At 41.1% G+C, this 14656-nt stretch overlaps 1 protein-coding gene across 1 annotated transcript in view; it reads left to right on the top strand.

Moving 5' to 3' along the window:
* LOC125451321 (ADAMTS-like protein 1) overlaps positions 1–14656 on the top strand; it is a 515681-nt gene that overhangs the window by 432018 nt on the left and 69007 nt on the right. Inside the window, exons 18-20 of the mRNA XM_048528318.2 lie at positions 7724–7903; positions 9621–9774; positions 11465–12605. Of these exons, the coding sequence (XP_048384275.2) occupies positions 7724–7903; positions 9621–9774; positions 11465–12605 (1475 nt within the window). The remainder of the gene's footprint in view (positions 1–7723; positions 7904–9620; positions 9775–11464; positions 12606–14656) is intronic.

Here is a 14656-nt window from a genome sequence, read left to right as displayed (position 1 = left end):
CCAAAAAGCCATTTCGTAGACATTCCACAAACTCCTTTTCTTGCAATTCACTACCAACATGATTTTCCCAGTCCACCTGCATTTTGAAATCCCCCAATGATCACAGTGACTTTGCCTTTCTTATACACCTTTTCTATCTCCTGGTGCATCGTGCTCCCCAGCTCCTGACTACTGTTTGGAGGCTTCACCTGTTGTTTCTTCACCTGTGTGGTTCGTCAGTTCTACCCACACAGATTCTACACCATCTGACCCTACTTTGTTTCTTCCTATTGATTTAATTTTATTTCTTACTAATAAGGCAACCCCACTCCCTCGGCCCACCTTCTCAATAGGATGTATATCCTTGGATATTCAGTTCCAATCCTGATCCACTTGCAGTCACGTCGCTGTGATGCCTGCCACCTCATACCTGCCAGTTTCGATCTACACCACAAGGTCATTTACCTTATTCCTTATACTGCGTGCATTCAGATATAACACGTTCAGTCCTATATTAACCCTCCTTCTTTTCATTTTCGTTCATTTTTCCAGTGTTTGATTGCAAGCCTTTTCCAAACACTCTGTCCTATTTGTGTCTGTGCTGCAAACGTTAATAACCTCTCCTGAATTTTCCTTCCCTGCCATTTCTTTCATATTTTTCCACTTAGTTGTATCAACCACTACAGATGTTAATCTGCTGCTTAGTTTCCTACCAGGGCAAGTTTCACCACTCCCTTCCCCCTGACTTTCTAGTTTAAAGCCCTGTTGACCAGCTTTTTTGCTAGAACATTGGTCCCAGCTCGATTGAGGTGGAGACTGTTCCAATACTGATGCCAGTACCCCATGAAAAGGAACCCCTCTTTCTCACACCACTCCTTTAGCCATGAGTTTACTTCCCTTATTCTCATGTCCCTCTGCCAATTAGCACATGGACTCGGGCAGTAATCTGGAAATTATAACACTTGAGGACCTGTTCTTTAACTTGGTTCCTCACTCATGATCTCTGAACAGGTCCCGTTTCATAGCCTTGTCAGTGTTGTTTGTTCCTGCATGGACTAGAACAACGGCTGCCCCCAGCTTGTGCTCTTCCCACTTCTGCCATTTGAATCATCTTCTGCCCCTGGATGAGCAGATGCCTGGTAACTGGAGGTCTTTTTGAGCATTACATACTTTTTAAAAATTGATTCATGGGATAGAGGCTTTGCTGGTCGAGCGAACATTTATTGCCTGACCCAAATTGTCCTTGCGAAGGTGGCAGAGAGCTGCCTCCTGAACTGCTGCAGTCCATGTGCTGTAAGTAGACCCACAATGCCATGAGGGAGGGAATTCCAGGACTTTAACCCAGTGATATTGAAGGAACAATGATATACTTCCAAGTCAGGATGGTGACTAACTGGGTGGGGACCTTGTAGATGGCAGTGTTCCCATGTATCTTCTGCTCTTGTCCTTCTAGATAGAAGTGGTCATAGGTTTGGAACATGCTGTCTAAGGAGCTCTGGTGAATTTTTGCAATGCATCTTGTCGTTGGTGCATAAAGCTGCTGCTGCTGCTGCTGAACATGTTGCTGGAGAGAGTGGATGCTTGTGGAAGTGGTGCCAATCAAATGTGCTGCTTTGTCCTGAATGGAGTCGAGCTGCTTCAATGTTGTTGAAGCTGCAAACATCCCGGCAAGCAGGGGGATTTCCATCATAGTCCTGACTTATGCCTTGTAGATCATAGATGGCCTTTGGGGAGTCAGGAGGTCAGTTACTCAGTGCACATCCTAGCCTCTGACTTGCTATTGTAGTTACTGTGTTTGTGGTGAGTCTAGTTCCTGGTCAATGGTAACCCCCAGGATGTTGATTGGAGGGATTCAGTGTTAGTAACTCCATTGAATATCAAGGGGTGTTGGTTAGATTGTCTCTTATTGGCTGGCATTTGTGTGACACGAATGCTGCTTATTACTTGCCAGCCTAAACCTGTTTATTGTCCAGATCTTGTTGCATTTGAACACAGACAGCTTCAGTATCTGAGGAGTCATACATGGTACTGAACGTTGTACAATCATCAGCGAACTTCCTCACTTCTGACCTCATAATGAAAGAAAAGTCATTGACGAAGCAGCTGAAGAAGGTTCGGCCTAGGACATTAACCTGAGGAACTCCTGCAGAAATATCCTGGAGCTGAGATAGCTGATCTCCAATGACCACAATCATCTTCCTATGTGCCAGGTATGACTTCAACCAGCAGAAAGTCTGCTCCTGATACCCATTGACACAAGTTTTGGTAGGGCTCCTTATGCCACAGGCAGTCAAATGCAGCTTTGATGTCGACACCTGTCACTCTGCCCTCACCCCTGGACTCCGGCGCTTTAGCCCATGTTTGAATCAAGGCTATAATGAGGTTAGGAGCGGAGTGATGCTGGCAGAACCCAAATTGAGCATCATTAAGCAGGTTATTGCTGAGCAGATGCAACTTGTAAGCACTATTGATTACACCTTCCATCACTTTACTGATGACCAACAGTAAACTGATAAGGCAGTGATTGGCTGGGTTAGATTTGGCTTGCTTTTTGAGTACAGGATATACCTGAACAATTTTCCACATTACTGGGCTGATGCCAGTGTTACAACTGTACTGGAAGAGCTTGGCTAGGTGAGTGGCAAGTTCTGGAGCACAAGGCTTCAGTACTATTGCTGGAATGTTGTCAGGGCCCATAGCCTTTGCAGTATCCAGTGTCTCTAAATGTGTCTTGATATCACGTGGTTTGAATTGAATTGCTGAAGAATGGTATCCAGGATATTGGATATGCCTGCAGGAGGCCAAGATAGATCATCCAACTTGATCAAACTTTGACATATACCAGTGATTTGCTGACCAGGTTGTGTTCTTGAGTCTATCCAAGAGAGAGTACCCTCCACAGTGACCATCTCCGAGCTGCTGAAAAGTGAAGGTGAAAGGCTTAACCTGTGCATTCTCTGAAGATTCAGTTGTTTCCTTCTCAAAGTAGAGGTGATGGCCTCCAACATATAACTCTTTGAGGTAGATATTAGCTCAATGCCACCAGGGCCTCCCTGAGAGAAGGAAGTGAATTTGTGGTTGGAAAGGGATAAAAGCTTGTGCAGATTAAGAATGAAGTAGCACTGGTGGTAAAGGAAGACAGTTGCACAATTAGGTTAACTGCGTTCATTGGCATCTGAGGATTCCCCGGCTGCACTTGAGTGATCATGTTCAGTCTCCAATCAAATAGAGCAATTTCTCTTTGAAAGAAATGTGGATGTTTATGTCCAGTACGTGCCCACCCCACCATTACTGCCACCACTGGTGTGGGCTCCAAGATTTTCCTGCAGTGAGAAAAAATCTGTGGTTTATCTGGTGAAAGTGGATGAAGAACAGTTAGTGATGATGCAGAAGCAAAAAAGGTGCTTTCTAAAGGGGTCTGGGGGTGACGGCAGGCAGCTGTAGGTTCTTGTATGCAGGTTGTATGGGAACTGGAGTTGGTGTGAAACCTTTGAGGTTTTAAAGGGGCACAACATTATCCACCAGACGCATGCACTGTATAGGATATAGGCCCATGGGGTTGCTATAAAAATTGGGGCAGCACGGTGGGTCAGTGGTTAGCACTGCAGCCTCACAGCGCCAAGGACCCGGGTTCGATTCCCACCTCAGGCGACTGTCTGTGTGAAGTTTGCACATTCTCCCTGTGTCTGCGTGAATTTCCTCCCGCAGTCCAAAGACGTGCAGGCTAGGTGGATTGGACATGCTAAATTGCTCGTAGTGTTCAGGGTTATGGGGGGATGGGCCTGGATGGGATGCTTCAAAGCGCGGTGTGGACTTGTTGGGCCAAAGGGCCTGTTTCCATGCTGTAGGGAATCTAATCTAATCTAATCTAAATGTATAGGAAATGCACTGGGTGGGAAGGGTTAATAGTTTTGGAAGATGACATGGGTGAGAGGCATCGAGTTGACACGATGCATGCAATTGTGGGTTTTGTGGTCCGTGAGCTTTGGTAATATGCACCTGCAGTGGCAGAGTTAAATTAAGTGGTGGCCATAAGAATATGAGGTAATAGTGAGAACATAGTGGCACTTGGTCTGGCTGAGCACAGAAGATCATTAACCTGAGACCCTGCAATGATCTGTGCTGCAATCTGTGTCAAGACTGCCTCAATTTGGTGACATGGCCTCTTGTTGTCTGCAGGAAAAAGATCTTCCCTCCACCAACACAACCTCCGGACTCCTGCCCACAGCAGTGATGATTGAACATAACATTGTGAGGGGCAGTTCTTGATTTCCAGAATCTGAAATGGGGAGTTGCTAGTCCTTAAGCATGGCATGAATGCAGTAGCGCCCTGGCTGTGGAGGACATTTCCACCACTTCTGACGCACAATCCGACAAAGAAGGGCACTTTAGAACATAGTTGCATAATTAATGAATTGAACCTTGCATGAGAAAAGTGCTTGTGAGCGATCGCAAGCCAGACAAAGTGAATCTTGCTGCTTAAAAAACTACAACTGACAATAGGAAAATAATGTCCATAGCCTCTGTAGCAATATCCACATCTCAAAGAAACTGATTTCTAACATGTAATGGATGACTGCTTGATCAATTTAAGATCCTCTTCTACTTAGACCAGTAAGTGCTTTTCCTCTACCTCAGTAGACCAGTTGGCACCTCTGTAAATCTAGCAGGAAGTTTCCAGCACTTGTGCACCTACAATTATAGACAGACTCAGACGGTTGTACGGTGGAAAGTTATATACGTGGACAGACAGGCATATATCTGCACACAATTTGCCAGTCAGCTTTTCCAGCTGTCTGAATCTTCCTCGTTCAGTCTGTATATTCAGAAGACTTTTTACTACCATTATTTTTATCAGGCACCATGTGGGATAATGATTTCCTTCATGAGTTCAGAGACCATGCATTTGCAACCCAGAGTAAACCTGCTTGTGGGAAGTTTTTTTTGAAACCCGAAACCAAGTGAAAGTGGTTATCTTAGACCATATTGATTTTTCAATCGGCGTCATTAATGCAGATTATCTGGTCATTATCACAAAGCAGTCTGTGAGATCTTACTGTGCCCAATTTAGTGGCTGCCATTTCTATAATACAACAGTGACGCAAGTGTTTAATTGCCTGTAGCATGTTTCTAGATGTCCTGAGCTTGTCATGGGTGCCATATAAATGCAAGTGTATTTTCCTTTCCCGTTTATCCTTTACGGATCAGTTACATGAGTGATACAAAACTCTCTAAATCAAGCCAGATGGTGGAAAGTGCTGATCACACCTTAAACACACTCAATTTTTTAAAATTATTTTATCAATATAATAACAGTGCAAATCTGTCTTATTTGATAGGACCTGTCTTTGAACATAGATTTTGAATTGAAATGCTATGATTACCGACGATTTTCCACAAATAGATATCTTCTAAAAGAAAGTATTAATCTATTGTTACTTCTGATACTGTGAAATTGAGTGGAAAAATGCACTGAAGCCTCAAAAATTTCTAGTGAAACAGATTGTACTCCAATGTTTTCTGACATATGAAGACGTAAGGTGGATACAAGCCAACTCTTATGATAGGGAGGAAAAAAATTAACATCAGTTTTGGAAAAGGTCATTTCAATTTTCGATAATCTGTAAGAGCGACTCAACTTTGACCTCATTAAATCTGTCATTATAAATTATGGGGACTTCCATGTAAATAAGTCGGATATGAAATATTGTGGAGCATATGAGAACCCAAACACATATTTTGTGAGGAAGATCTAAAAGTGAAACAAAAAGATAAGTGTTGCTCAGTGTCGAAGTTGCCTGCTTAGGGGAGTCTCATGTATGTTGATTACCACGAGCTTTGGTTTTGTTTGTAACACAAGAGCTGTACAGAATTTATCATAAGCTGTCATTGTGGAATGTTACAGCTCCTTACAGACGTTTTCAATCACTGCCCCCATCAGATGTTTTCATGGCTGATTAAAACTGAGCCACTCCTGCAAGCATTAAAAAGCTGGACTGACTGTTTTGATTAACCATGAGAGCGCAACCTCTTTTGAAATTGTTAAAAGGCATCTGATGCCTGACTTCAATAGATAACTGACTGTCTAGATTAACCAAGACTGACATCCACAGTACGAGGTAATGGGTGTAATCCAGCTGTGAAATGAAAGATGGCAAGAAAGAACTTGGAGACAGTTATGACTGCAGATGCTGGAAGCCCAGAGTTAATAGATTTGAAGCTAGAAAAGCACAGCAGGTCACACAGTATCCAACAGGTCGAAACATTGACTTTCCTGCTCCTCAGATGCTGTGTGACCTGCTGTGCTTTTCCAGCTTCACATCTAATGGCAAGGAATTCTGTTGTTGCCCTAATGCAGTGACAAAGCACAAGGAAGTCGCCAACATGGATTTAGGAAGATAAAGACAAAACAGTAAGACCAAAACATCTGGGAATTAATTATGTACCTGATTATTGTTATTTAAATAATGGGTATTGGCATCATGAAACTTGGCTGACTTCCAATTCTGTGGTAATTTTTGTTTTGGCGTTGATTAACATAGAACATACATGGAACATAGAACATCACAGCACAGTACAGGCCCTTCGGCCCTCGATGTTGTGCCGACCTGTCATATCGATCTGAAGCCCATCTAACCTACACTATTCCATATACGTCTAAGGTAGCTTACTTTTTTTTTGGAGCCACATGGGAAAGTAAAATACTGACTGTGAATGCCAGTTTGTTACTTTCAACATTAGCAAAACGTGTGGAAAGGAACAGCAGTAGTTCATCTCCTCCAAAAATCTGTCTGCTTTTGATCTGGTGAACTGAGAGACAGCAGTATGCCCTTGATCCAGTATCCCTGACTTGCCATAAATCCACCGACCCCATCCCAGTATGGCATACCCGAAGATATACATCTCAAGCGTGCAGTAGAATTCAGTTGCCATTCTAAACTTGAATATTTCTCTCCTCTTACCTTGCAAGATTTCGGTTAATGAATGTGGTTAGTAGTGAAATGTACAAATATTCAATAATTTCGGAAGCCAGCAAATACAGTTTATTGGCTTTCTGTGCAGTACATGCATTGAAATTGGAATATAAAACTAGAACTGCTGTGTGGTCAGTGGTGGAATGATGTCACTCTGACGTGACTGGTTTACGCAGGGGGTTGCCAGAACATAAATAGGGATAAGCTTTTCGAACTGAAATGAGGGTAGGATGTGCACATAGATATCGTTCATATAACTTTCAGCTCAACACATGTGGCTCTGCATGTGGTTGTTGAAATCACATGTTAGGTTTTGCTAAAGTGGCATGTGTAGAAGGGGCTAATTGAACATGTTTGGGCAGATGCAATTTAGTCACTATTTTGAAGGCATATTTTCTGGTTTTGTTTTGATAAAATATTTTGGCCCATTGACCTTTGTATATCATCCAACTGACCGGCATCTATGATTTTGTTTGAGGTTTTGAAAGCTGTTGCCCATTGTTCAATGGTGTTAATACTATCAAGTGAAATAAGGCTGATTTAAATGTGTTAGATCCTCCATTAGTTCTGGGTTATAGCAGGCACATCTTTCTGATTGTGTACTGCACATATATGTTCCCAGTGCACTTAGAATCCCTCAACAAATCTGCTCCCAGTCCAAGACCAACTTCAGAAACTTACCAAAATATTGGTAATGATGGGGTTCAAATGCATTTCTGCATATTCTTAGCTGAAATGTTTGTGAAATAATTGTCTTTTTAATCTGAAAGTGTTCACAGAGCTGTGGAGGTGGCGTGCAGGTTCGACAGGTCCTTTGCAAACAGAGAATGGCAGATGGGAGTTTTGTGGATCTAGCAGAGGAACTCTGCCTCGCTCCTAAACCAGAAGTTCATCGGGCTTGTGGGAACATAGACTGCCCTGCTGAATGGTTGGCTTCTCAATGGCTACAGGTAGGATCATCTCGTTACTGCTCACATATTGGACAAATTTTGAGCTTCCGATTTAGAATTGGGGACTCATCCTATGTAAAGAATACAGCAAGGCATGTTTCCACTCAAACAAAGTCAATTCCAGGACTGAGAATAGGTTACATAGGCCATTGCCTGTGGTCAGTAATGTTTATTTGAATACAGAGAAGGCTTATGTGAGTTGTAAATGTCTGAGAGTCATGTATTTGCACAGTGGCTATATTTTGTTTCATGTGACATTCCTGGCACGCCAGCTCAGCTTTCAGGGAGACATTATCCAAACAGACTGCTTAAAGAATTTGCAGAGTCCTGATGGTGGAAGGTTGTTGCTACCAGTGTGCTTCTCAATGGAGACCAAAATGTACAGGTGGCAAATGCTGCTGCCCAAGTTATCAGGAAGGTAATGTAAGATTATCAGTGTGGTGATATTGGTTGGGGGAAAATTGTAGAGATTGTAATGGGGTTAACCATGTGGACCTCATAGAATATAAATTTCATGATTGTGGTTGTTAATCTGGTCCAATCAGGAAGCCCTAGCTGACAGATAAAAAGAGTGTCAGATATTCGAATGTTTCTGAGAGCTGGAACTGGGCCAGTGTCAAGGACTTTCTATGTGTAAATAAAGATTGACTTAGTGACAGGATACTGGCCTCTTGTTGTATTATTTCAATAATTATTACCCTGGATATCAGGAAGGACTCACCTGCTCTCTTTCAGTTCTTGTCAGGAGATATTATGCACCAATCGAAGAAGATAGGTGAGATGATTGTTTAATACCTTTTCTGGAAGACAGCATCTCTGACAGTGTAGTACTAATTCCTACTGCATTGGAGTGTTGGCCTGGGATTTGTGCTGAACCCTTTTGGAACATGACTGATACGTATGATCTCTGAAGAAGTGAGAGAACTGGCCAGCCACAACTCTCACGATAGAAAGAAGGCAGTTTTACGAAAGGCTGCTGATGAACCACTGTCATCTTAAAAATCTGACCACATTTGATCCATTTTATTTGTCAATTGATCATGATTGTTCTCGTTTGGTTTAAGATGTACGTGACCATGTGCCTAGTTTACCTTATTTCACATTAATATGAAACGTACCACTTTTAAATATGTGTACCAGAAGTAACATTACAAATCCATAAATGCTTGAAACAATTCACTCTGTTTATATTTGAAATGATACTGGAGCCATTTGTTTTAGACCAGCACACTCACTTATTTTAAGCTCTCATCTTCATTGGAGGTTTAGGTGCCATTCATAATCGGTGAAAGGAAATTGAAGCAACTCATCAGTTAGGTGTTTCAACAGATTTGATAACCTGACTTAATTCATTATTTCCACATTTTTAGTAAGTTTTTAATTGATTGTTATAGTTATTTCTTAGGCATGGGCCCATGCAGACTCAGATTTGAGAGGCTATCTAATTTACAATGAAAACTTAGCAGAGAAATTTTAATTCCATAGTTTGTCTTGCTCAGTTGTCTGAAGGGGAGATGTCAGTGGGGTATTGAAGGTGCTGGCCAAGCCCCTTACCATGGCAGGTGTCTGGTGCTGGAGATATTCCTAATCCATATTTTGACACTGTCATGATGTATCAGTCTTGATACAGCAACTACAACCTCTAAACAGATCATGTCAGTGCAGACATCTATTTTTTTTGATGACTTAACCAAGAACAACCCTTTATCTATCCTAGTGTTCAACAACTTGTGGGGAAGGTACACAGAGACGTGAATTGTTTTGCAGGAAAGTGGATAAAGATGGGGTTTCCAATACTCTAAACAACGCTAATTGCTCGCACTTACCTCACCCACCATTGCTCAGATCATGTTCCTTCCCACCCTGTGCCAGTAAGTTTAACCATTTTCTGCTTAACCATTTTGAAATAACTTTAAATGTTGCATTTAAAACTATGAACTGAAGTTCAAAAGTGTAGTGATTTGCTGTCTTATTTAATGTACAAAAACTGTTTCAGTCATGAAATAATTCTCTTCAGTAGCCTTGTTTACCAAAAGTTAACAATTCCAAAAGCATTAAATTATTTATTAAATCTCACATCTAAACCAGCCTCAATACTTATATTTTTCAACTTTGCAAGTTAAGAGTTTGTAACTGTTTTGCTATTCATTATTCTCAAAACACCTCCGCTTTTGATCCTTCAGGATACTGTAGATCATGAATTATTCTGTGATCACCATTGTCTTATTTTCTGGGTCATCACTTGAAGATCCCAAGCTTGCCAGTATTTTGTTCAGCCAAATCAATATTCCTGTATGTTGCCTTATCAAACAAGTCTCCACGAGTGCCTGACAACTTTGTGCATTTGTCTCTTGAACCAAGTGTACAAGCATGTTTGAGTCACAGAATCCTGTGTGGAAAACAACAACCCTCCTGAGAGCATCTCACCCAGACGCAGCCCCCACCCTATCCATGGAACCCCACATTTCCCATGGCTAATCCACCTAGCCTAGACATCGGTGGACAATTTCACAGGTCTCACCCACCTAGCCTAGACACCCCTGGACAATTTCATAGGGCTAATCCACCTTACATGCGCATGTTTAGGTTAGGGGAGAAAGCTGAATCACCTAGTGGAAACCCATGCAGACACAGGGAGAATGTGCAAACTCCACACAAATGAGGCTGGAATCAAAGCTGGGACCGTGGGTTCTGTGAGGCAGCAGTACTAACACTGAGCCATAGTATTCACACATATCTATTTGAACTTATTGTTGTTTCTCTCTGGTGGTGAGGAGACGGGTAGACATTAGTCCTCACACAAGAGGCGTGAAAGTAGCTGCAAATCAGTTGCCTGGCCTCATCTGAAACTAGTAAGCTACTAGTCATACCACCACCTGCCTTCACCTCTAACCCCAGAACACTTCACTGTTAAAAGCCTTTGAAGGAAAGGATGCTGATCACAACTCTTCTTGGAATCTGTCAAACATTGGTTACACTTAGGTCCAGAGAATGTGGTTTCCTGTATGAAAGAAAGGACTTTGTGTTGCAGTGAAATCATGAGTGGGGGGGATTTGGGTCATTTTCCAAAGGGGGTCCAAGTGTTAGATCCTTGACGGTGTAGATTTGGGCCTAAATATATGTTTTAGGAAACTAAGCAGCTCTATTTCTCAGAGCTGAGATTATTTCAGTCTTGAATCCCTTCTTCGTATTTTTTTCCTCTAAGTACATTTAGGCAAATTTCATTTATGGTGTCACAGTTCAAACCAGTAAACCTTTGAACAAGACAATGACACAAAAAATAATTGCTGGAAAATCTCAGCAGGTCTGGCAGCATTTGTGAAGAGAAATCAAAGTTAACCTTTCAGGTCAAGTGACTGTTGCTCAGGACTCATTTGACCGGAAATGTTAACGCTGATTTCTCTCCACAAACTCTGCCAGATTGGCTGAGCTTTTCCAGCATTTTATGGTTCTGTTTCTGATCTGCAGTATCCATAGTTCTTTTGGTTTTTGTTGGACAAGACAATGCTTTGTTTTTCGTCTTAAATTTAGTTTGCTTCAAATGTCTTTTTTTGGCTGTAGGATTGAACGGAAAGGAATTCAAATCTTCTGACCGCCAAGGGCCTTCTATCCTGGGTCTTCGCAAAGTGTATGTTCAATTAAAGAAAGAAAGGAAACTGCAGTTCACCACTGGTGGGCAGGCTTACCTGCTTCCCAAAACATCAGTGGTCATCAGGTGCCCTGTCAGAAGATTCCGGAAGCCCCTGATAACATGGGAGAAAGATGGAAAACATTTGTCAAGCTCATCACATGTCACCGTTACTCATTTTGGTTATATCAAAATAAATCGTCTTAAGCCAGTAAATATTGGCACCTATACATGCGTAGCAGGGCATGTGCGCGATGATTTTGTGATTAAAATAATTGGAAATAATAATAAACTGATTGATCCACCATCCAGCAAACAGGAAGAAGCCATTGGGAAAGGAATCTCAAATGAAGCAATAAGTCCAAAGGACAGATACATGCCAGGTTTGAAGATGAATGGTAGCAAGTCAGACAAAAATCCATTCTTCTTAAACCACCAAAGTCAGTACGATGGAATCATTCTTAAACTCTTGGAGATAAAAGGCTGGTCTCGAGATAGCCCAGATTCACGGGAGTCACAGTGGTCCATAGAGAAGGACTTCACTTCCTTGGAGGATGCTAGCATGGAATCTACTTTTCCATTAACATATGTAATTGACAAGGCAAGACTGGATGAAATCATTCAGGCCATATCACAGCAAACTGAAGATCTAAAGGATACTTATGCTACTCATGTTATTGGCCAACTAGTTGCTGAGATTTCTAAGGGCCAACTAGATGCTGTTGAATCCAAACTGAAGCAAGAGGAGGGAAACATGGATACCAGTTCAGTGAAGCCTTCTTTCCATAAAATCACTACCAATGGCCATGAACTATCAAAATTATACCCAGTAGATCAACCCACTTCGAAGGAGTCTATTCATCCATCTAAGGAGCCATTCAAGGCACCAGTAATACTGCAGAAAGCCAATGACAAAGGATTGTCTCTGGCAGCAGAGGTGATTGCTGATGTGGGCCATACAATCTCACTGACTGACTGGACCAGTACACTGATGCTGAGGTGTGAGGCAAAGGGGAACCCAAAACCTGTCATTAGCTGGACAAAGAATGGCCAAATGTTGAAATACAGCCACAGGTATGATCAGTTTTATTCAATATGTTTATAGAGGTTGGGTTATTGCTTATCAATAAATGCGCTGATGCATACATCACCATTCATTCCCTTCACACATGCTCAGGTACTAGTAACTTCTAAGAATCTCCTACACCCCAAGGTACTAATTATTCCAGTGAATAAGAATCATCATAATTTCAACCAGGATGTTGGTTTGTAGTGTAATTTTATGTTAGGAGTTATAACTTTGAAAAAAAAACCTAACATAATACAAAAATGTAAAATGACCAATGTGTTTGTCAGATTAATTTTTACCACACATTTTTATATCTGTTCTACCATGTTTACCAACAGCAGGAAGCAAACAAGAAAAAAATCAGTTTGGGATAGCTGAAGTATGCTGTTGTAATTTGTTTTATTAGACATCACGTTAAGCTCTCAACTTTCGACTTCAGAATTATTATCTAAGATAAATTTTAAAATTGGAGTATTCACATCTAGTAGTATTTTATAGTCATTTTCTTTTTAAAAAAAAAACTTCACATGCACTCCTTTTAGATAAAGGCACCCGGCCCTCTCAAAATCCAAGCATTACTGTCTAATGAGGCCATTTCCACACCCAAAAAATCGTGCCATCCTGATGATGTAAGTGCTTCAGTTCCAGCATGTGATCTGGTGAAATGTTACTGAGCTAGCTAAGAGGGGACTGGATAGAAACATGTGCAAAAAGGCTCAACACAGTGTACAATGGTGAAAAGTGATTGCACAGTCAAGGTCTTTCTTGAGGTAGCACAACATTGAAATTAGTAGCTCAGGATTTTGGAATTTTTGTAAATGCACAAAGAATAAAATATTTAGATGGACTTAACTATTCCAAAATTTTTACTGTGTCTTCCTTATTCCCTTTCAACTTATATTCTTTATTTTCATTTGTAACTTTTTTACCTGTGTTGAAACTTTTTTTTTGTTGTATGTATTATTTTGTGATTAAACATTTTACCATCTTCCTCACTGTCCATTAGGAGTTGCAACTTAGACATGTTACAATTTGCACCTTGGCAAAAACCTGTTTTAAATTAGAAAAATTAGATCCTACTTGAATGGTGTACTACCGGATGCCATTTGTAGCCACAAACAACCGAATTGCAGCTTTCTGTTTGTGACTCACCGTGCGTCACTGGGATCCCATGTTATGTCTATAGCTGTGGGCTATTTATTTATTGACATTAAATTGGAGGAAACAAGCTATAACTCCATTGGCGATGCATCATTATTTCTTCCCTCTTTTTCATTTTGTTCAAATCAAAGGGGCCATTTGATCTGGTAAAATGTAAATTATCTCATACCGTATCATTATTAATACATGCAAAGATTTGTAGCTCAGCTTGTGGTTGAAGTTGTTGACTTGCTCGCCAAGCTGGTTGGTTATCATACAGACATTTCGTCACCATGCTAGGTAGCATCATCAGAGCGGCCTCTGATGAAGTGATGTTGTTCTACTCCACTTGGTATTTATATGCTTCGGTCTGTCAAGTTGGGTTGTGTCATTTCCACTTCTGTTCTGCATGGGTTTGTATATGAGGTCTAATTCCAAATGTTTAGTGATTAGATTATTGGTTGAAAACCAGGCCTCTAGGAATTCCTAGATGTTACCTAGTTTGGTAATGAAATGTCCATACAGTAACCAGCTAGCTCGGCAAGCAAGTCAGCCAACCTCATTATTAACACGGTATGATCAGCTTCCTGAGACAAGTGTTGCATTGGTTTTAGGGTTTTCATGGCTTTGAGTTTTATCTATTCATTTGATCTATTTTAAGTACTCATAATCAGCTACTTAGTAGATTTTCATCAGGCTAGTGAACAGATTGAGAGTTCAGTGAGGAATATTCCCTGGATGTTTTGAGTCAGTTGAGAAACTCAGCCAATCTTGTGATAGTTCCTAAATTGCCCTGTCAATGTTGGGAATTGATGTTATTTACATGACTGGCCCCACACAAAGAATTACCATGAAATATACTTTAAAATTGTTTACTTATAACAGATTGACAGATCAGGCAAATGTTGCTTAACTT

This window comes from Stegostoma tigrinum, chromosome 3 (assembly GCF_030684315.1).
Source record: "Stegostoma tigrinum isolate sSteTig4 chromosome 3, sSteTig4.hap1, whole genome shotgun sequence".
Lineage (NCBI taxonomy): Eukaryota > Metazoa > Chordata > Chondrichthyes > Orectolobiformes > Stegostomatidae > Stegostoma > Stegostoma tigrinum.
This window is presented reverse-complemented; position numbering and strand designations above follow the sequence as displayed.